The sequence below is a fragment of the Lepidothrix coronata genome, unplaced genomic scaffold (genome assembly GCF_001604755.1).
Source record: "Lepidothrix coronata isolate B3197 unplaced genomic scaffold, Lepidothrix_coronata-1.0 Scaffold197, whole genome shotgun sequence".
NCBI lineage: Eukaryota > Metazoa > Chordata > Aves > Passeriformes > Pipridae > Lepidothrix > Lepidothrix coronata.
In genome coordinates, this window is record NW_016690377.1 from 1,191,314 (window position 1) to 1,213,807 (window position 22,494).

The 22,494-nt window shown below is 49.2% G+C and overlaps 1 protein-coding gene across 1 annotated transcript in view; it reads right to left on the minus strand.

The window, feature by feature from the left end:
- The window catches only part of UNC5D (unc-5 netrin receptor D), a gene marked incomplete at its 5' end in the record, with an annotated part of 46,871 nt that extends 24,840 nt beyond the window's left edge, over positions 1-22,031 (minus strand). The window contains 3 exons of the mRNA XM_017831938.1: positions 12,965-13,068; positions 16,069-16,212; positions 21,803-22,031. Coding sequence (XP_017687427.1) covers positions 12,965-13,068; positions 16,069-16,212; positions 21,803-22,031 — 477 coding nt within the window. The remainder of the gene's footprint in view (positions 1-12,964; positions 13,069-16,068; positions 16,213-21,802) is intronic.
- Positions 22,032-22,494: the final 463 nt, after the last annotated feature.

Consider the following 22,494-nt stretch of genomic DNA (forward strand, 5'->3'; position numbering starts at 1 on the left):
CAGTTCAGATGAATAACCTTGTTTAGTAACTTGTGGAAGGACTTGGAAGTTCATGGTAATGAGCTTATGGATTCGGGAGCTACAGGCACTCATTAGCGCTCTGCTCTGCGCAGATGGGCTGCAATTTGTGGATTTTCCAGTTTATAAACAAAGCTGCAAAAGCTGACCAGCAAAGCCAATTACAGCCTGTGCCAGGCAGCAGGTTGCCCTTCCAGGAGCATCACTGGTGAGGGGTGGCTGGGACAGGAGGTGTGGGAGGGATGGATCCATCCCCCCCATCCCGGACCACGGCTGGAGACTCGCCTGGCAAAGACTCTGGGTATCCCACACCAGGACCATGGACTTAAACAGTGATTTTACACATCATTTTACACATCTGGGTAAAAGAGTACCCAGCTCTGACTCCCTTCCCTGCCATTCCTTCCCCCAGCCAAGGGACACCTCCCCTGTGCCAGCAGTGCCAAACCCTTCCCTGAGCAGCATCTCCTGGAGCACATTGAGGCACGGAACAACCAAGGAATCTGTTTGCTGCTCAGCCTCCCTTCTGCAGTTAACTGTAATCCTAATTGTCCAAGGGGGTTTCAGCACAGAAATTAGGAATGCAATTTAAATTACGGAGCAGCCACAGGAGCATAAATCAAGTGACAGAAACTCGATGGTTGCGCTCAGAACCGAAAGCACTTTATGTGCAGAGAAATGTTCAGAGCAGTGACAAACACGTCCAGCACTCCCAGAGTTCACTGTGTCACGAGTGCATTGATGAATTTTGCATGTTGGCTCTGATCAGGGCAGGGATTTTGGGGACAGGAGGGTTCAGTGACCCCATTCCTGTCACTGTTCCAGGAGGGAGCACACACTGCTCCCCGTGTTTGCTGGGACTGAGAGGTTTGGGGAACGAAAAACACTGACACTAAAGCAAAGCCTTTAGAGGAATGATGATCACAGCAAAGGGAGAACATTAAACAGGCAGAACATAAACACCAAAGTGTTGAGACGTGAGATCAAACCAGGGTTTGTTCCAGGGGACACACGGCACCTTCTCCTTCTCATCCAGAGTGGATGGCACTGCCAGCACTCCCCTCACTCCAGCCTTCCCCTCCCTTGAAGAAAACCAGCCTTATTCCGAGCCATTCCCTGCCTTTGCCTCGGCAGGGGGGTGCTTTCAAAGATGGAGAACTAAGGGATGAACTTCTGGGATGAATGGATAAATTTAAAGGGCTCGTGGTGACAAAAGATGGGTGACACTGGCAGGGATGTGACCTTTGGGAGAATCCAGCCCACACAAATACACACAAACCAAGCAAGGAAAATAAAGGCAACAAAGCATCTGCAATGTCTCCACACCGAAATGAGCAGCAGGGTCCTGAACTGCAACCTCTGAAGAGCAAACTCAAAACTCATCAGCATTTAACTCCCTTTCCTTTGTCACCAGTGGAGGTCACACAGCTGCTTGTAACAGAATTATATCCTTTTCTTTTTAAGAATTAGTCCATCTGAAGATCTTAAATGTTTCTATATTGAACCAGACTTAAAACTTGCTATAATATACCATAAGTTTGTATAAAGATATCTGGGGTTTTTTTCCCCTGAAATTCAATCTGCTCAGAATTAAAATACCCCCATCGTTTCTTAGGAAGGCTAATCAGGGAATGATCTGCAAAGGCAGTGCAGGGGCAGATGGGGATTAACTCAGCCCCTCCGAGCTGGGTGGCAGCAGCAGCCAAATTAGCATAATCAGAAATTTGTTCCAATTACAGAAAGCAATTATCAAAGACCAGCTTACAGCACTATCAAAGTAAGATCAGCTAATACCCCACATCCCACGTAGATTACAATGGGTGTCAGAGAACTCTTCTTCTCCAAAAATAAACCCCATCCCACCTCAGCCATGCCTCTGTCTCCTGGCACAGGTTAAACCTCTGCCCATCTCAGGGGGGACAGTTGTGGCCTCCACGAGAACAGAACGTTACACCCCAAAATCTGGGCTGCTTTGGAGCCCCAGGGTGAGACCACAGGAGCATTTTTTTCCCCTCAGACCAGCACAGTGTTGGCCTTTCCACAGGCAGGCATCACCCATGACATTCCAGGAGCAAAATGACCCAACTTCCAGAGGAGGAAACAACACTCCCCTGGCTCTGAATCACTGCTGCTCTGCCAGCTTTGAGGGAGGCTGCACAGCTGCTAAACCTCCTGTAAGACTAAAGAATGTTCCTATTTGCAGCAGCAGAAATTACTTTTGCTTGGCTGGTTTTAATGCCAAACTTATCTGAGTTATTTATTTTAACATTTATTATTTAAACCTTGAAGATGAGAGCAGGTCAGAGAGCAGGTATGGCTCTGGAATGGTTTGATGCACTAATTCTCCATCAGCTGCTCAGTGTGACTCAAACATCCCAGGACCTGGCTGCACAGGACTCAATTTCTGGTTCTTTCTGGTGATCTCATTTGAGGATACAAACCCACCAGCAGCAAATACAGCCCTCAGCTCTTGTGGGCACACGTGATAATTTGGCAGGTCAGAAGACAAAAGACCTCAGTGCCCCTGTTTCTGGCTTATCCTCTCCTGCCCTTTAAACACAACATCTGACTTTCTCGTGTGGTCAATCCCCAGAGTACATATATATCAAAGATAATATAGTTAGAATGTCAGCTCCTCTTCAAGAGACAATCAATTGCTCTCTCCATGCAAGATAAACACTTCAGGATCTGGAGATGGGAAAGGTCAACACCTGACTCCTGACAACACAAAGGTTTCTTGTAGCATCGTCGAGATCCCGGTTTTAAACAGTCTCCCTCTCAGCTGGAAAAGCAGCAAACACCTCCTTACCTCCCTCTCAGACCTAGCAGGACACTCCTGCTCCTAAAAACTCAAGCTGGAGAAGTCTTGCTTAGTGTTACAGCTGGGCTGGGTGAGATGGGCAGGGCAGTGCCCCAGTTCCAGGGATGCATTAAAGGGCAGAATCATTGTTCCTTTTATTTTCCTTTCCTCCCCAGGACTCAAACAAGCAGCACTAAATCACCGTGGGAGTTTAACACAGAACAAAGGCCAGTCTGGTGGATACAAACATCCCCTTTATGATCCCTTCCCTGTTTCACCAACACAATCAGCCCCCATCCATCTCCCAGCCCAGCGCTGCAGACACGGGAAGCAGGTCGGCTGTACCTGCTGCATCCCTCAGATTAATCCACCCAGGGAACACTGCTCCCCAATCATTTAATCACAGTGCTGTCACACTGGGCTGGTAAGCATATTTTTCCTTCATTAGATTGAATGTATAATCTCATTACACAAATCTGACACGCTGACTAACTCATAAATCAGCCCGGGCTGCTCCTGGTCGTGCTGGGGGAAGCTCAGAGGAACGTTTGCTTTGAAGGGATGTACTTGGTTGTTGCAAGAGGGATCATCTGAAAACTTGAGTGCTGCTAATAGCCATTTTCTGTGTTATTATCTCCCTTTATGTGGCTGCACAAACCCCCACCAGCAAGGGAAGCCACGAGAGAGATCCTCACTGGTGGCAGCTCCAGGGCATGGCTTGTCCTCTGAGCTCTGCCCACTCTGTGCTGTTTGTGTGCTCTGGAACCCCAACCAAACGTTCCTAGTGATGGAAAGCCCAGAGAAGGGAACACAGGCTGACATGGGAGGGGGTGAGTCAAAATGAAATCAGAATCAGGATAATGGGAGAGGTGACAGCCTGGACGTGGGTATCAATTTATAGTGGGAAAGGTGGGCAAGGAGCTGACTCAGACGGGCTATTTTAAATCACTGCAATGAAGATCCACTGCTAAATATGCCACTGCTAATGGTACACTGTCTGATTGTTAAAGATATCATCAGATCCCAAAGAAGTTTGCCCTTATTCCTATTTTTGGAGGAATCGGTGTCTGACACTAACTGGGTTTTATGGCCATGCACAAACGAGGAATGAATCAGCACTAATGAGCCCAAAGGTCATTAGGTGGGCTTGGCTGGGAGCTGTCCAGGGGGGCAGTGCACACACAGGACCTGGCTCCAGCTATTTTATGCTAAGCAGCAATAAATGATGCTGGTGAGGCTCAAACCCTGGTCCTTTGGCTGCAAAGCCCAGCAATGAGGGGGAGCAGCTGAGCCTCAGCTGCAGCTTCTCTGTGTCTGAACAACTCAGAAGCCAAGGGGGTGGAGTGACCCCCAGGTCTCAGCCTAAAACAGGCAGTCCACACTGGATGTTTCCTGTGGATCAGGAATTTCCCTGTGGATTAGGATGGGCAGAAACAAAGAGCCCAAGGCAGGGAAGGTGCTCCTGGTGCCACATCACGGAGGTTTTCCCTGCTTTCAATGCCCAGACACTTGGAAAGTAATGAAAAGTGCTGCTGACACTGAAAAAAAAAGCCCTTTTTAGATAAGATTATTGGCACTGCTGTTTGCAGTGTTTAGCCAACGTGGCATCCTGATAGGCAGAACCACATCCATGGGAAATCCCTGGAGATAAGAAAATCATCACAGGCAGCTCGGCAGTAATTGAAACCAAAGCCTGTTCTGCCATCACAGCAAACAAGGCTGTGATTTGACTGATCTCAAGAGCTCTGGTGGATCTTTAAGACATGATGTTGCTCTTTTTCGTCAGCAGCCCTTCAGATATGATAATTTCAAGAAAGTAATTGGGAGCTCTCACCAACAGAAACATCCTGTGGATCCATCAGTGACTCACGGTTTTGTGCATATTGGAAAGAGCAATTAACCTCAAACTCTGTATTTAAAGAAATACATTGTTAGTTAACAAATGTGTAACATTTACGTTGTGTCACTGAAAACTAAATGTAACAGAACACCAGATTCACAACTTAGTGGTTTCTCCTAAAGCTGTTGGCACTGATGCTCCTCCACATCCTTCAGTCAAAACCCACATCCCAGTGAAGTCTGCAAATCCTTGTAGGACCCTCTCTCACAATTATCTGCATAATTATAAACATGATGATAAAAGTCTCATAACTTATCCTTTCATGTTCAAGCATTCAAAATTAAGCACATTTCTGAAAACAGGAGCAGAAAAATACACACCACTGCAAAGCAGCACATCAAACCCAGAAAAGCCCCAAAGCACATGTCTGTATAAAAAGGAATTATCTATTCAGGGGAACTACAAAGTTATCTCCCTTCTTTTTTCTTTTCATTTCAGCAATCTAATTCAGAAGTGCTTTGCTCCAGCGTTTCTATTCCATGACCTCGGTACCCCCCTGGCTGTATTGATTTATTCACAACAAGTCAAATCTCAGAAGGAAAACAAACATTTTTTTGCTGCTGGAAGAAAACAGCGTCCACAGTTCCCTTGTCTGCCTGGAAGGCAGCACGTGCCCTCACTGTGGAGAGAGCATCCAAGGGGTGCTGCCCAAAAAAGGGCACCTGAGCAGGGACTGAAATGCTCTCAAGAGCTGCAAAATGTACAGAGTCAGCACAAGAGGCACCTGGACTGCTGCAGATGTTCCCAGCTTTTATTTAAATAATGAAATAAGTATTTAAAATAATTTTAAATTATGAAACAATTTAAAAAAAAAAAAAGGGGGATTGTAACGAAGCAAAAATAAAAAAATAAAGCTCACCATGAACCTGAGCTGCACAACCAGCTCCCCCAGCTCATGGAACTGCAGGTCTGTGCAACCCCCTGCCCTTTTATTCCTCACTCAGCCAGAATATGAACAGAGCCAGGAGATCTGAGGCTCTGTTTCTGCATATTGAGCAATGGTTCTACAGAGCAGTCCCAGGCCAAACAAAACAGCTTCAGCTGAGCAGAAGTTCTGCAGAATGGAGAGACCTGTTACCAGGTCCCCACATTCTGGGGGGTCAGTGCAGCCCAGCAGGTCCTGTGTCACCCTTACCTGCACAGTTCTCAATCCTTGCCATGAAATTATGGAATTGCTCTTAAAAGCAGCTGAAAACCTAAATCTAACTGACAGATAAATCACAGCTGAGACACCCAGCACACACCCCGGCTCGGGCTGGGAAGTGAAACGTCTTCAGTGAGAAATGAAACCCATTTATTGCACTTGGAGCTAACACCCCTTAAAAGTAAAGCAAATATTGCCATTCCAGACACAAGAGCCGAGCTCTGCGAGCACCTGTACAAATGCAGGCTGTTTGCATTTAGCAATCCCCCTCTGCTGTCTGGGAGCAGAGCAGGATTCATTGCAGGCCATAACTCAGAGCCTGTTTTACTGCAGCCCCATTATCCTCCACCTCCCATTTCGGTGTGTGCAAGCCCCATAAATACCCAGACCCATGTAAAACAGGCTCTCACCACTCTTGGAATACTTGCAGCTTTTGAATTTTATGTGGGTTTCGCATTTTGTTGATGTGCCTGCGATGGAATATGCACTGCCCAGAAGAGAAATGATTTTACATTTCCATTAAAGGCTCCAGTGGTAAATAAACCCTTGGAACTCAGGCAGATATTCCTGGGAACGTCTACAGCAGTCCATTAAAACGTCAAAAATCTGTGTTAAACATCTGAAAAAATAGCACTGGATACAACACTTTTAAATCTTAAATATATGCATATATTATGTGATAAAGATATTTTAGAGTATTCCACAAACCTCTGCAGAGCACTCAACAGTAATAGTTCAGTAACAGTAAACTATCAGTAATAGTTTAGCACAACAGCTGTCCTTTTATTATGAAAAAATGAAAACCACAAACCCACAGCAAAAAAAACCCCAAAACAAACAAGCAAACAAAAAAACCCAAACCCCACAAAAAAACCCCACCCCAACAAAAGCAGGCAGGAGGTGCAGGAAGAGCTGCAAGTTGCTTCTAATGCTCAGATAAGAGCTACTCAGAGACCTCGTCTCAGAGAGTATTTATTCCTAAGAAAGGATTTAGGATGAATTTTAAGATCAGCTTCTGCTCAGACTGGCTCCCCCAGCTCATCCCACATTCCACACCACCCTGCAGGTCTCACCTCAGACACCTCAGCATCGTCCTGGTAAAGAGAAGCAGAGTCCAGCAAGCTCAAGGTTTGCTTTGGGTTCACTTCTTTGAAAGCCCGAGGTTTATAAACACTTATCTCTGCTGTCATCTGGCACTTCAGCACCAAGGCAGTGACATTTCTAAGGGGCAGGACAGGGCAGTGGGGACAGGGTTTATTAACCCACCCCAGGGCAGCTCCAGCCCCACTTCACAGGACTATCAGTCTCACACCTTCTCCACATTTAAGGCACACCAAGGTCACACCAAACCCAGCGCTCAGGAAGGTGCCACAAACTCCTCCTGCTGCTGAATTTCAGAGCAGGACGTGGCAGCTCCCTGTCCAACTGAAGAAACATTTAAAAACCTGATTACCAAGTGCACTGAATGAAACAGGAGCAGCCCCTGACAGCTGGAGGGATCCAAAGCCCTTTTGGCCCTGAGGAAGAGCAGCAGTGATGTTCCTCCAGCAGATCACAGCACCTGGCTGAGGGATTACCAGCTACAAGAGAAAGAGCTTTTTTTTTTTGCTCCCGTACCAAAAAGAATTAATATTTGACTCTCTGAAGCACTAATAAGGGAGAACACACAGAACAGAGATTGTCCCAGAGCTCATTAAATGGGTATTGCCTATTTTCCAGGTTCCAGCTGGTTTGACAACAGCCAGGGAGCAACACCAGGACTGAAGGAAGCAGGCAGGGAGGAGGAACTGCCAGCAGTGAACCAGAGAGGGTGGGGTGATTTATTCTGTTTGCTGACTGCTGCAGGATCTATTAAGCCCCATTGATTCCCCCTGAGCTGGTCAGAGCTGCACCAAGTGACAGAACTGAGGGGCCCCCGTCCTTCACTGCTCCACTCTGAGGGGAAACGGTCCTGTCACGGCTCCAGCTCAGCTCAGCCAGTTCTTACAACCAACAGAAAGAAAAATACCCTCTGGAAGGAGCAGAGGGAAGCACTGAGGGGTGATTAGGGTTCCCAACCTGCCAGCATTATGGATCTGAAATCCCACCAAAGCTGCTTTAGACAGCCAGGGTAATGGGTCTGAGCAGCACTGGATCGTGGTGATGGCAGGGCTGTGACACCCAGAAAATCACAGGACAACGGGGATTTCTCAGGGATTTCTCAGGGATGGGGGCTTAGGACCTATTTAGAAACCCACAGCTGTACCTCCACTGCACTTGGGGCAGAACAACAGAAAAATAACCTGAGAGGCTTCACTTCTTCAGAGAAGAGTTATTTAAAAGCAGAATGAGGAGAAAGCACTACACAGAGAGGAGGAGAGCTGAAGATGCTGACACTCAGCACATACAGAGGTAGCAACAAGCTTGTCAAGCACTGAAAAAAGGAGGATCCATTATGTTTTATGCCTTTCCCCACCCCCAAAAATGAAGAGTTTCAAAAAACTGAAGAGAGCACAGACTGGAGAAAACCTACTTAAAGGAAGACCAAAAGGTCGGCTGAGAAGATAAGGGATGCATATGCCAGGAAATTCCCTTGAGGAGACGTATAGGAGAAAAGAAACAAGAGGTCTTATTCTGTATTGTGCTGCACAAAATGGAGCAGTGCCCATAAAAAGATCAGAATTCCATGAACAGGAAGGCAAATCCATCCACCCATCCATCCATCCATCCCATCTGCTGACTGACCCCTGTGCTGAGCTCTGGCTGCAGGGGATCAGGGTTTGGGTGACCCCAGGCTGGACCCCACAAATGCCTCCTTCCAGGACTGGGATGAACAAAGAGGAAAATGCCCAAGAACCTGGGGAGCAAACAGAGTCCCCTGAGCTCTGCTGGGCACCCCCTCCCACCTTCTCTGTGTTTCCAGCAGGCTGGGCTGGGTGAGCTCCAGTTCCACCTCCCATCCCCACTGAGCCCCACACAGGACCTGAACCCCGGCCAAGGCCGAGCACAGAGTGTGTTTTATGCCAGGCTGCAGGTCAAGGATATGCTCTAAAAATCATCTGAAAGCAGCGTGAGGCTTCCCTGGTGCTGAGCCCCAGGAGTGCCCCGTGAATAACTGCTGTGTCTGCTGGGGACGTGCAGGGCCACGAACTGAACCTGCAGGGCCACGACAAACACGGGCAGAGCAGGAAAGCAGCACAACCCTGGGGTGAGCAACACTCCACCTCAATGACACACTGCACTTGTCTGAGCTGTGGAAAGGCTCCTCTGCAGCCACGGGATTCGTGTGAAGGGAGGGAACTGCCAAGGGAGAGCAGCAGATGATGCACCTCGAGGAACACGTCGTGTGTCGTGTCCCTGTCAAACACACTGCTGTAAAAACATCCCTCTATTGGAGAAGCTGCTCTTCCCTTCGTGGATTCCTGCAGGGTGTTCCCCAAACCACAGGCTGTGTGTGATGGGCAGGGTCAGCCCTGCTGAGCAGTCACGGATCCTCATCAGCCACAAGGCTGAAGATGTGGCTCTGGCAAACCCAACATTCAGCTCCACACCTTCTGGGGGAACTCAGCCCTCCCTCCCCTCTCATTCTCATCCTGCCAGTGCAGAGCAGAACCCCTTCCCCTGAAACAGTCCCAGCAATGCAGGGGGGGCTCAGAGAGCCCAGCCCGGGTCCCCCCCTGGCAGCACAACCACACCCAGAGCAGGGGGATCCCTCTGGGAGCTCAGCTGATCCCGGGAGGATCCCCCACTGCTCCCCAGGGCACACAGGGAGCCAAAGGAGGCCTCTGCTGCACACAATTAATAAACATCTCCGTGGGGAGAAGCTGCTGGGGGACCGAGAGCCAGAACTGACTCTTCCCCAGGCCAACTCCACATCAATAGTGAGAGGGATGGCTCTGCTCCCACAGAGCCCGTGCCAGCAGAGACTGTTAGATTTGAATCAACACTTGCCACAGCAGGGGATTTTCAGCTGTTCTATTTAAATGCTGAATTTTCTTTTTTATTTCGATGCTTAACTCATAAAAACTGAATTTATTTGGGTTGGGTGCTGATGCCTGCAAGCACAGCTGCTCACCAGCTCTCTCTGCTTGCTATGTAAATGCATGAGAAGAGGATTCAAAACCTTTTTTGTCTGCCCAGCATCAAGATTTGGGTTTTCTTTCTCAGTGCTGTAAATGATGCACCCAGAGAGCCCCAAATCCCAAGCAGAGGTGTGCACAATGGTCTCATGCTCTCATCTCCAGAATTAAAACCCTGCTGCTCCCTGTTTGTAATCCCTGGATTGTTTGCTTTCACTGGCATGTTATTCAGCTTAAAGACTATTTACTAAACTGAGCCGTGGGGGCAGAGCAGCCACGGTGTCACAGGAGCTTCCAATTCCTGGGAAATTCACTGACCCACGCCGAGTTTTAAGCCACAGACACTTTAAACTCATTTAAACTACGGATCCAGACCTTTAATGCATCCTCTCCTAACCGTCTTTATACCTCCCGTGTGCAGAAATGAACACATTTAAGCAGATTTAATCTGGGTGTTCTTATTGCTGCTGGTGGAAGCCTCACCCCCTCCGAGCAGATGGAAGGAACAGACATTTCTCCCAACAAAACTTCACCAGGAGGAATTCTCTGCAGAGAATCACCTCCCTGTGAGGGCTCATCTCCATCCCTGCGTCCTCCCACCCCACAAACAACTGACTGCATTAGAGGATTGGCCCCGAGAGGCACCACTGGCCTGTGCTGACACCTCGGGGGGCTCAGAGCTGGCCCCCAGTGCTGCTGCTCAGTTCAAAACCTTCTCCTGCCCAAAGGCACAGCGAGGGCATGGACACACCTGGGAAACGCTGACCTGTGAGAACACCCAGGGACTGCTGAGAGCCCCTCACTGGGTTTCAGACGAGCAGTGGCTAAAATCACCAGGTGAGAGCATCTGAGGAGTGACTGAAGATGTGGAAAGGAGCGGTGGAAAAGAAAGTTTCTCCCTCCTGGCGAGGTAATTCCAAGGAAACCGTGTCAGCCGTCCCTAGGAAATATCCCTGCCTTCCACTTCTTCAGGACTAATGACAGGAATTTTCAGATTAAGCCGTGGGGTAGGTGAAGAACATTCACTTTCAGGGTTTCCAGCCTCGGGTTTAAGAAACCTTCAGCGCCCCCAAGATCCAGAAAAACAATTCCAGGCACAAAGATTTATATCCTTGACAGTGGGGCAGGTTCACATGAAGAACTGGGCTGAACTGAGGCTTCACTCCAGTTTTAGGTTCCACTGTCCCAGCCCTTCCCAGCCTCTGCCGGGAATACCTGGATTAACGAGGGATGGGGGCAAACACAGGGAATGGGTTTGGGTTTTGGGGAAACAACATTCCTGAACTCCTACACTTGATGGAATAACCAAACCCTTCCCCAGGGACTCAGACACACACTGGGAACACAGGAGGGGCTGGAATCTGGGATCCCTTTGTTTTCAGTTCCCATTTCCAGCCCCGTGCCCAGTGTGGATTAAACAACCAACCAACCACAACAACCCACAATTAGCATCCACTTTGCATCTAATGAAACACAAGACCAGCTCCTTTGTCCAGAGTTATTTCAAGCCTTGTGTTTTCACCCAGGAAATAAATTCCTGGCTCAGAACCACGGGGTTTGTTGCCAGCGCTGGGGTTGGAACCTCCTGCACTTCTGAGCACCCCCAGAACAATCCCTGAGTGGGGTTTGGGGCTGTCTCAGCCATTTCTCACCCCTGGGTTTAACAGGGCAGGTTGTTCTTTCACTGGAAGGTACCAGCAGAGTTTAGAACCTCGAGCTCAGTGTCCCAGCCCAGAGCCAGGACTGATTTAACCCAGACTCACTGAATTATTTCCAGCAGCCTCTTTACCTTGATGGGCCCAGAATTAGCCTGAGCCTTGATGGGAAATGTTATTGGCCAAAGCAAATACGACCTGGTGAGATTTACAGGCTTTATTAACAGCAATAACAAGTTTACTGTCAACATCAGTATGGCAGGGTTTATTGGGAACTCCACCATTTTTATCTGCAGAAAGCAATTAAAATGTCACTCTTCCATCAGATATAATTCCTAACTTCCACAGAAGACAGAGCCTCTGTTTAACTGGGAGTGTGAAGCTGTGTAGTTCAACAAATCCTGAAATTCTCAGTGAAACTCAAACAGACCAAGGATGTTTAGGCACCTCTGGAAGTTTGTTTTGCCTACGAAACAGATCCATTTACCAGAGCACACATTCAGTAACTCTGGCAATTCTCTGTAAGGCAACATCCACTTTTCTAGAAACACTAAACACAAGGAAAAATAACACAGCTGAGGGGAAGGTGGGGGCAGAAACCTGAATGCCAGAGTAAGGCACATCAGAAACCTGGACACAAATCGATCCTCATTTCCAACTCACTCTCCTCTGGGGCTGCACCATTTCCACCTCACTGGCAGTGCCTTTGCACCCCTTTCTGCTGCATTTCTCCTCTTTATTTTCAGTGGCATCTGCCCAACACTCTCCTCCTTGGCTAAAAGACACACATTTCTCTGGAGTTTATTTTCCCTCTCTCCTTTTGTTCCCTCAATCAAAACAAACCCCAGTGATGGTGGAGATAAGGGGCAAAAATAACTTCTGAGCGAACCTATTTGTCTTCCTCAGAAGATGCTGAAGAGCCTGCAGAGTGCAATTAGAAACACAACGTTTTCTTGTTGTTTTTAAAGCCTCTGTAGCAGATTTTTAACCACGACCCACTTAGAACATCTCCCTGCCAGAACAGCCTGGCTGGGGCCATTTTAAGGCATCCCCATTAGTTTCCTGTTAAGATTCAACTCCAATGACAAAAAACATGTTTAAAGCTAAGCAAAAACCCACCAAATTACTATCTGCAGCAGATTTTCCCTTCTCCAGCAACAATTCATCATAATATTTTTAGGTTTGTCTTTTCCCTTTGTTTTTTTTTTTTTTTTACTTTTCAAGGAGAAAAGCAACCCCCGAGAAAACGAGCCGAAAAAATCTGTTTTCGGTTTGGAAGCACGAAAACACCAGAGATTGTCTCAAAACCTGGATTTCTCAGAGAACTCTCCTGGGTTTGGGTAGAGAGCTGAGCCCTCCTGCTCCTCCCCTGCCCCCCCAGAGCCTCACCTCGGCCGCAGGAACCCCCTCGGGGGGTCGGCAGTGCAGGACAATCATCCCCTCGATGGGAACCTCCTTCCCCTGCGGGTCCTGCTCGAAGTTCTTCCTCAGATCTGCAGGATTTAAAGCAGGAACTCATCAGAATCCATCACCCATCCGAAGGCCACTCCTGCCCCAAGAGCCCTGTGCTGGCTGCAGGGTGAGCCTGCCCTCAGATAACCAAGTGTTACTAATTCCTGCCCAGATCCCATCACCTCCAGCTGTGTTCCCATTTCTCCACCTTTCCAAAACCACCTGAGTGCAGACACAACCCATGCCAGAACCTCCCTCCCCATGTTCCAGCTGGGCACTCACTCCCTGGAGCTGCTGCCTTTCCAAAACAGGGGAACTGAAGGCAAAAAACCAACCCTGTGGAATTCTGGGGGTGCCGGGAGAACCAGCTGAGAGAAGCCAAGCCTGGGTGGCCCATGTTCCTGGCACCCCCTGCCCAGGGGAGGGTCTGACAGCACATCCCAAGGGGGATGTGTCCTTTGGGCTGCACACACAGCGAGTTGTAGGGAAGGACTGAGAGCAATTCCAAGCAATTCCGAGGTTCTTCACTCCAGACACCCCAGCCCAGCTGAGGGTGAGGAATGTCTCGGCCACACTGATGTGGTGGCAGCACTTCCGGGGACAAGTGTCTGGGCAAACCAGAGCAGACCCAAAGGAGAGCTGGATCCAACATCCCGGACCTGCCCCAGGGATGCCCGGGAATAGGGGATGTTCTCCTTGCTGTGGGAGGAAAACAGAACGCCAGGAATGCTCCTTCCTGCAGGTGCTGGGAGAGCAGGGATGTTCCACTGGGAACACTCGGTGCCTTCACACAGTCTCACACTCCACAGGGTGGATTTACTGCCTTCATTCCCTGCCTTGCTCACACCTGCTGAAATGCAGCCCTGGCTCGGCAGCAGCTCCCAGGCAGTCCCACTTCCACAGATTACACAAAATACAGGAAGACTTGTCTTGGCAAGCTGCTCACTGGAGAGAGATGCACACAGTGCCTGGGTTCTCCTTTTCATCGTTCTCTGTTGATGTTGATTTTTTTCCCCCATGGGTAACCAACATCTTTTCCAGTCCTCTGTTTAAAAAGCCATTCATTAACAGCCGAGCTGCAGCTGTGCCTACAAATGCCTTTATTGGGATGAAAAATGGAGCAAGATCCATCTTCTCATTTTCTCTGCCTCCCCCACTATCTCACAGAAATACTCACCTGCTTTTTCCAGAGAAACGTAACAGTGCTGCAACGCTCTGGACCTGACTCACAACTCAAGAATCTTTGGGATTTAAGTGCAAAAGAAAAAAAAAGGGGGAAGGAAAAAAGTGTTCAGTTCTTCCCTGTGCACCCCAAAGGAGCTGAGAACACATCCTGGGTAGTGTCTGGACCTGCCAGGCTCATCCCCCGTGCTCCACAGGGCATTCCCTCGGTCAGAAATCCACATCCCAGGTTCCCTCAGTCAGAAATCCACGTCCCAGGTCCAGCAGGGAGGTTGTTCCCCACGGACAGGATGACACAGTGCCCTGAGCACTCAGAGCTCTGGGTGTCTGGGGGGGTTCCAGTCTCCTGCTGCAGCTCTGCCTGGAGCTCTGCCCAGCCCCATCATCCCTGCCCTCAGGAATTGCTGCTCTTCCCATAAAAAGCCCCGGCTTTCAAGCCCAAGTGGCAGCAGAAGAGGCAGCAGAGGAGCTCAGCTCTCAGCCACAGCACTCAGAACATTCCAGGGCCGGGCTGAAGAGCCTCTGGGAGCAGGGACAGGTTAATGGGATCCGGGGTGGCAGCTGGGGGGGTGCTGGGCAGGGCTGGTGCCACAGCCTGAAATCCCACTGTGGCTCCACCTGCTCCGAGCTGGACTCAAATTGTCATTTTGGGGGGTTGGGAAATCACAGCGTGGAGAAAAGTCAATAAAAATTCAATTCAGATAAAGGCCCTTTGCAGCTCAGCAGTGCAGGGGAATTATTAGCTCAGTGTTATGACAGTTAATGCAGTGAAATAAAAAATTGAATTTATAGGTATTTAGACATTCAAACAGAATCAGCCAGCAACAAAAAAAACAAAACAAAACTGCCATTTGTAAAATGGAGGAGTTGTCACATTGTCCTTTTTACTTCTCTCAGATGTTTACTTCGTCCTGTTCAACATGTATCTTGTTAAAAGACACCATTTTAGATTTATCAAGAACTGCTGGAACACCACCTGGGAGGTTACCCTTCAGAGTTTCTCATTTGGACCTCCCCAGCCTTCTCCTGCTGCCCTCATCTCCTCCCAGGAATCATTTCTCCCTCCCGTTGCCTCATTTCCTAGGACTGGAAAGGGAAGACCTGGGGTGGTGATTTAAAGGGAAAGGGTTCACAGCAGTTTGGGGGGAGCAATTCCCTGAATTCTCTGCTGGCAAAGAGGGGCTTCAGGCTCTGATTCTGTCAGAAAACCATCACAGATCCAATTGCAAGGCCCAAATTGGATGAGGCTTTGAGTAGCTCCACAGTCTCACGGCCACAATCGCATTTGGGTTCTGTCTCTCTTCTGTCCCTCTGGCTATGGGGGCATTTATTGCACTGGCCTGTTTTGCACCTTTCCAGCAGTGATGGGCTGGTTGTGAGTTATGAGCCCACACTCAGTCACACACATGGGCACAGAGATAAGCCCAGTCTGGGCACTGAACATCAGCTCTGGAGCTAAAGAAGTGCAACATCACCCACCTTGCCTGGGAATTATTTCATTCCCTTCAGCAGTGCTTCCATAAATGTCTCCATGAACAGCACTGAACATTCTTTGTTTCTAAGCCCTGTGAGCTCAGCCCAGGGAGAACCAGCAGAGCCCCTGTGGCACCTGAGCTCTGCCAGGGATGTGCTCGTTCCTCAGAGAAAGGAGGGAGGAGGTTTTTCCCTCCCCTGACACCCCTGGCCTCCCGGGATATTCCCAGGGTGTCCCCCAGCGAGGGCTGCCGTGGACAGCAGCGCCTGAGGAGCTGGCTGGTGGTGTTGGAGCCCAGGAGCAGAGTTCCCCAGCGCAGCCCAGCCCAGCCCAGCCCAGCCCAGCCCAGCCCAGCCCAGCCCAGCCCAGCAGAGCTGGCACTCACAGGCGATGCGCACGGACGCCTTCCTGCTCTTGGAGGTGCCCAGGTGGCTCCAGGCCACGCACTGGCACCAGTAATCCTCTGGGCCGTGGAAATCCTCCACCTGCTGCCTCGTGACGTTGATGAAAACCTCCCGGACCTTGAGCCCTGCGGGGAGAGAGGCACAGAGTCAGCAGGGACGGGGAGTGGGCAGAGTTACCCCAAGCTTTCCTCTGAACTGACAGCTTTCCATTCTTAATCAAGGCGAAGCTTTAATTACTCTGACAACAATACATTGCCGCTAATTACGTTCTGTAAGATGAGTAGGTATGTGAATTACCCACTGTGGTCTCTGCAAGCACAGAACAACCCCCTCAGAAACCTCCTCTCTGGTGCCTTCCTCGCCCAGAATGTTTATCTGGAACTTCACAAGACACGATAAAACTCTTTTGATCTGACATCTCCTTGAAAACCCTTCTCAAGCACAGGTGAAGTTCAGCACTGGGGCCCTTCAGACCAGGAGCATTTGCTTCAGCCAAAACCTGATGGTAAATTCAAGCCCTCGAGAAGCCTCCTGCACCTGACACCTCATCTTACACACCAGATCTGCAACCACCTCTGTGTGACAACCTTGGGAGGGGAAACATAACCCAGATCTGGGCTCAGAGGCATTAGGAATCATTTGAAAGAGTCAGAAAGACATTAAATGAAAATAGAAAACATTTATGCCTTGTACTTCCTTCTTTCTCCTCCTGTGCAGTCCCAAGACACTTATTTCCCCTTCACTGGAAATGAAAGAAAACTCGATCCTAAAGTATTTCATGCCTGTGAAGTTTATAAAGCAGCAAGAATTCTAAGCCTGAACTCCATAAAAATTGGCTTCCACTTAATCTCAGGCATCATTAACAGCTGGGCATTCACTCCTCAAAGGCACTGGGAAGTCAGTGTGCTCCTCTGGCAAACAGCAGAGATGGCAAAAAGCACTGGGGGTGCTCCAGAAAGGGGCAGGGATGGTCAGACAAGCTTAAATACCACTCAACACATACAAAAATACAAAGTATTTGCCACTTTTCCGGCAACAGGCAAAGGGGATTTTTACTTCTCTTCATTTAGCCTGTTTGGCTCCACACCAACACCCAAAGACACTGACAAACCTGTGACAGCTGCCCCAGCTGTCTCAAAAATCACTTTAGTCACTCAAATATTTATTCCCTCTCTGATAAACAAACAAACGGAGGTTTCCCGGTTGTTTTTATTTACGTTTCGTTTTCCCCCTGTCGGTGCTGTTTTTAACAGAGCTGCTCACAAACACTCCCGTGGTTTTCTGACAACAAACCCTCGGGAAACAAACCCGGCCCTCGGAAGGGGCAGCTCTGCCAGAGACCCCTCCCTGCTGCCACTGCCACGAGGATGCCCCATTTCCCCAGCCCAGCTGCCCTGCCAGGGATAAATCCCAGGATCAGAGCATTTTGGAGTGATCTGGAAAGGTTTAGGGTTAGATGAGCCACGGTGAGTTCCCTCGGAGAGCACCTGAGTGCTGGTGACCCACCCAGCAGGTCTTCACTGGCTGGAGTTTGGCATCCCAGCACCCCCCCGGGCTGTGGGACACGGAGAGACACCCATGGATGACATCCATGGCACCTCTTGCTCCCCAGCTCTGGCAAATCAAGCCACGTGCAGCCCCTGAGCGATCTCAGTCAGAGCTGTGCAGCTCCAGAGCCCCCCAAATCCACCTGTCCAACCAGGTCACACCCCATCTGCTCAAAGGCTTCAACAAGGGTGAGAAGGGATGAAGTCCTTGACAAAGTGACCTTTCCAGGCTGGCCTGGCCCCACCAGGAATCACTCACCCAGCACTCCAGAGCTCCGTGCCCCTCTGTCCCTGCAGCCTGGGTGTCTGTGCTGCCTGCAAACGATCTCACAGCTCTTTTCCAACCTTAATGAGCCCGTGGCAAACACAGCTCAGCCTCCTGCTGGACCCAAACATCTCCAGCCATCCTCCCACCCCACCATCAGCTGGTTCCCAGCAGGACCTCTCAGGAGCATCTTCCTGGGGATGAACTGCAGCCCTGCTGACCCCCCTGGGACCCTGGGGGCTCTGAGCCCTCCACCCCTGAGCCCCTCTGGGCATTTGGGGAAGCAGCAAACAAAGGTCTGAGAGCAGGTTCCTGGTGCATCCAGGCTGACAGTGACAGAACTGCTGACACCAACCCAAAAAAGTCATCACCCCCTGACGATGAATTTTCGAGAAGCAGAAGCCATTTCCTGGCTCGTGGGCACTGCACATTTCTGGGCAGGCGTCAGTGAATTCAGGCATTTACAGCCCTGGATTTATTAAGGCAGAATATTCTCCTGCCCAGCTCTTCCTCTCACTGACATGGTGTTTAATTAGTCTATAAATCAGCCCACGTTTAATGTGGCAAACAAACAGCACATGACTTTGGGGAGCTGGTGGATCAGCGTTTTGAGAATGGGCCAGGTAGGATTTCAGGTCTTTTTGAAGGTCTCCCAGGTTACCCATAGACAAAATAAATGCATCCAAAACAGCAGAATCTCAGAATTGTTGGGGCTGGACGGGGCCTCTGGAGAACATCGAGTCTTTGGGGAAAGTTATGTTTTGTTTATGGAGAAAGCAGAGCTATTTTCATTTGTTTTAGAAACAACTACAGAAAGCAAACCTATTGGGAGGAGAGGAATATTCTTCATTTTTCATCCCTGTATTTCACCAGCAAACACATTCACCTCCCCTCCTGCATCTTGAGAAACACCAGAAAAATTGTTCCTGGGAAATGACAGCGAATGAAAAATCCATGCAAATAAAACCAGGCACATCATAAACAAGAGCAACATTTTTACCTGTGACTTGAATAACTCTAATAAGCACTGCAAGTCCAACCCTTTAAATTATTGTGCAAATTATAACCATCATCTTTTGTTTTACAGTACAGCCGTACAGAATATGAAATTATGGCTGTGGCACTGATATGCTAATGAGCTTTCTGCTCTGCTGGATGGTTTAGCTGCAGATAGACTAATGCTGGCAGCAGATGAATAATTGCTCTCCATGTACTAAACACAACAGAGCTGCAGAGAACTTCAGCATTTGTCAGCTTTATTTGTTTAAATGAGGAAAACACTGACAGCAGTTATTGCTGTAATCCTTTTAGTTATCAGACAAGGAAACTCGAGTTACTCCAGGCAGGGCTGATGCTCTGGTGAAACCAGAACTGGAGGGTTTGCAAAGGCATTCTGGAGTGCATGGGCAGTGCTCAGGCAGGGAAAAGAAAGCAGGAGGAAATGAATCAAACTGTAATTATTATTCTTTTATCACGGCAGCATCTCCAAGCTCAAGCTCTCACTTGATGAGCCAGAGAAGAGAGACAGCAAAGTCCCTGCTCTGCCACGTTCAGGGAATGAACAGGGGAGGCAGACACAGAGCAGCAAATCCACAACAGAGCCACCCAGAGCAAACCCTTCCAGACATTCCCAGGACATTCCCAGGCAGGCAGCACAAGGCACAGCCCAGAACTACAAAATCCCTTCCTCTCCTGCTGTTCCTCCATTTCAGGTTCCCAGGGACTCCTGTGCTACCCTGAGGTGTTTAATTTCCCCTCCCATAAAAACAAAACCACGGAAAACTGGGTTCTGTTCATCAGGACGACAAACAAACCCCTCCCCATCGTGTGTCCCCCCCTGGCCCCTGTGCAGAGCTCGGGGACATCCAGCAGGACACGGTGCCTGCAGGTCCCACTGCCAGCAGCTCCTGGCAGGAGTTTACAGAGATGCCAAGACACATTTCTCTCACTCAGCGCTGAATTTCCCCTTGTTTGGGTTTCTTGTTGCTATTTTTCACCACTTCTACACCTCCCCTCAGAATCTGAGTCCCACACAAACAGTGGAAGGGTGGGGAGGGACAGATCCTTTTGCTGCAGTGCAGCCTCCCCTCAGCGAGGGACCAGAACCCCCCTGCAACCAAAAGCACCGGTTTTGGCCCCAGTCCCAGTGCAGTTTTTCCAGATGGAGCTCACACAGCACACAGAACACTGTGTGTGCCTGGGAACAGACATGTTTATGCCCCAGATTCGACTCCAGAAAGGAGAGCACTGCCAGGACACACATTCATTCCAAAAAGCCCAGGAGTCTGCTGTTCACTGAGGGCTGAGCTCCAAAATAATTCACGGCCACAGATCCACCACGGTGAGAGAAGAGCCATGTCTGTCCCTCAGCACTGCACTGCACCTTGCCTTTACCCCCATTTCTGTGTCCCAAGGACCGTTCGGGCAGTTTTGGGAACTCTCAGACCCTGCCCTGTCTGCACCACACTTGTTTTGAGAGACCAACCCTCCATCCCTGGGCTGAACCCAAACCTGCACCACTCCTGTGGTCTCGTGGAAGGTGTCCCTGCAGGGCTGGGAACGAGATGGGCTTTAAGGTCCTTCCAACCCAACCCATTCCGTGGTCCTGCACCCCAGCCCCCCTTTGCTCAGCCTGTGCCCCCACGGCTCAAACCTCAACATTTCTGGCATCATCTAAAAAAAACCCCTCAGTGTTACTTTATCTTGTTTCATTCTGTTATTAATCCAAGGCTTAGAAAACATAATTGCAGCATTCACAAGACACATTTTCATCAGCCATATGGAAGGAAAGCTTTCAGGGACGAGATTTCTCCTCTATTGATTCAGCAGTGCCTGCAGAAGTAAAGGTTATGCCTATTAAGTTATTTCCGAAAAGGTAACGGTAAAAATTAAAATTCTTCCAGATTAGCATTTACAAAAACCTTCAGTATGAAATTTCTTCAGAGTATGTCACTTAGAAGGAATGCCAAACACCACTTTAGGAGATGCATCTTCTTTTTAAGTGGCGTTTTTGCCTCTAAAAAAAGGAATTTCTTGTATTGCCAGAGAAGATGTTACACACACACACACACACACTCTGCTATTCCAAGGCCTGGAGTTGCCTAGCAATCCTGGAATTTCAGAAGAGGAGAAAAGCAATAACAAAACAGAATTGTGAAGTCACAGGCATTAAATTGGTTTGCAATACTTATCAAGATGCTGCTAAATGAGAAAAGGTCGAGGGGAGTGATGGGACCTGATCAAACCTGATGATCGTTTCCAGCCCTCTCCCTTCTCCTCCACACACACTTGCACTCAGAGCACTTCTGTGAGAAATAAAAATACGGGGTTTTTTATATAGGCTGTGTAAGATGTCCAAGTTCCAAAAACTGGACTGGAGTATCAGGGTCTTTTTTGGCCAGATAAGGCAAAAACAAAAGTTCCTAAAAATTAAACTCTTTTGGGGCCATTTTGTACACAGGGGTTCTTTTCTCTCTCTGGGCTAAGAACAAAGGAAGGTCCCTCACCTTTGGCAGGGGACGCCCATCTTCAGAGAAAAGAAACCTTTTCAGGCAAAAATGAATATATTAAACTTATCTGGAAAAGGGTGGGATTTTGTGAAGCTATGAAATGTGTAAGGTTCAAACCCAAAGGGTCTTTTTCCCTGGAAATTTGATGAGGAAGGAGCAAGAGAAATTCTTCCTCGTTTCTTTGTTCCCCGAGTTTGTGCCGCCCTTCTAAATTTGAAAAAGGGATTTTTTTCCCCACAGGCCCATCCCCACGAGTCTCAGAGGAGCATCCAACCCCTCCTGGAGCTCTGGCAGCCTTAGGGCTGTGCCCACTGCCCTGGGGAGCCTGGGCAGTGCCCAACCACCCTCCGGGATAAGAACCTTTTCCCGGGATCCGACCTGTCCCCGCCCTCACCGGTGGCCTCGTCCAGGCTCTCCTCGGACACGTGCTCGTTCTGGTGGACCCACTCCCCGTTGCACTTGAAGAAGATCTGCATGGCTGGCTTGGCCTTGCAGCGCAGCACGATGGGGTTGCTCTTGATGATGTAGGAGTCGTCGGGCTCCTCCATGAAGTGCGGGAGCGTCCCGGGGGCGGAGGGGATGGACTCCGGGAGGGCCTCGCTGTTCTCATTGCCTGCAAGGGGAGGAAAGGGAAACAGAGATGGTTTTCACGGGGTGTTTTTCACTTTTTTTTCACGTTTTTCACCCTTTGTGCCGTTTCTCTGATGAAACACCACTTCGGGGTTTTGTTTAAAACTGATTTAAAGAGGAGCCGGCAGCTGTCGGGTTGTGCTTTGCGAGGACAGACAAGCAGAGTCAAATAATTTAAGTGTGAGAACTGTCAGGAAAAGGGACAGAAAAGAAGCATCAGAGTCGTCAGAAACTGCAGCACCGCAGTGAACAGTTTTACAGACGGAGAACTGAGGCAGAGAAAGATTAAATGACTCACCCAGGGTCCCCCAGAAAGTGTCTGTGGAAGAAGGAGACACTAAACCTCCCTCCCTGGAGTGACAGCCCGGTGCCTGAACTCCCAAATCTCCCTTCCTGCCACTGAATTTAATTTCCTTTTGCCAGCTGCTGCAGGTTTAACAGGGATCAGTGTTAACC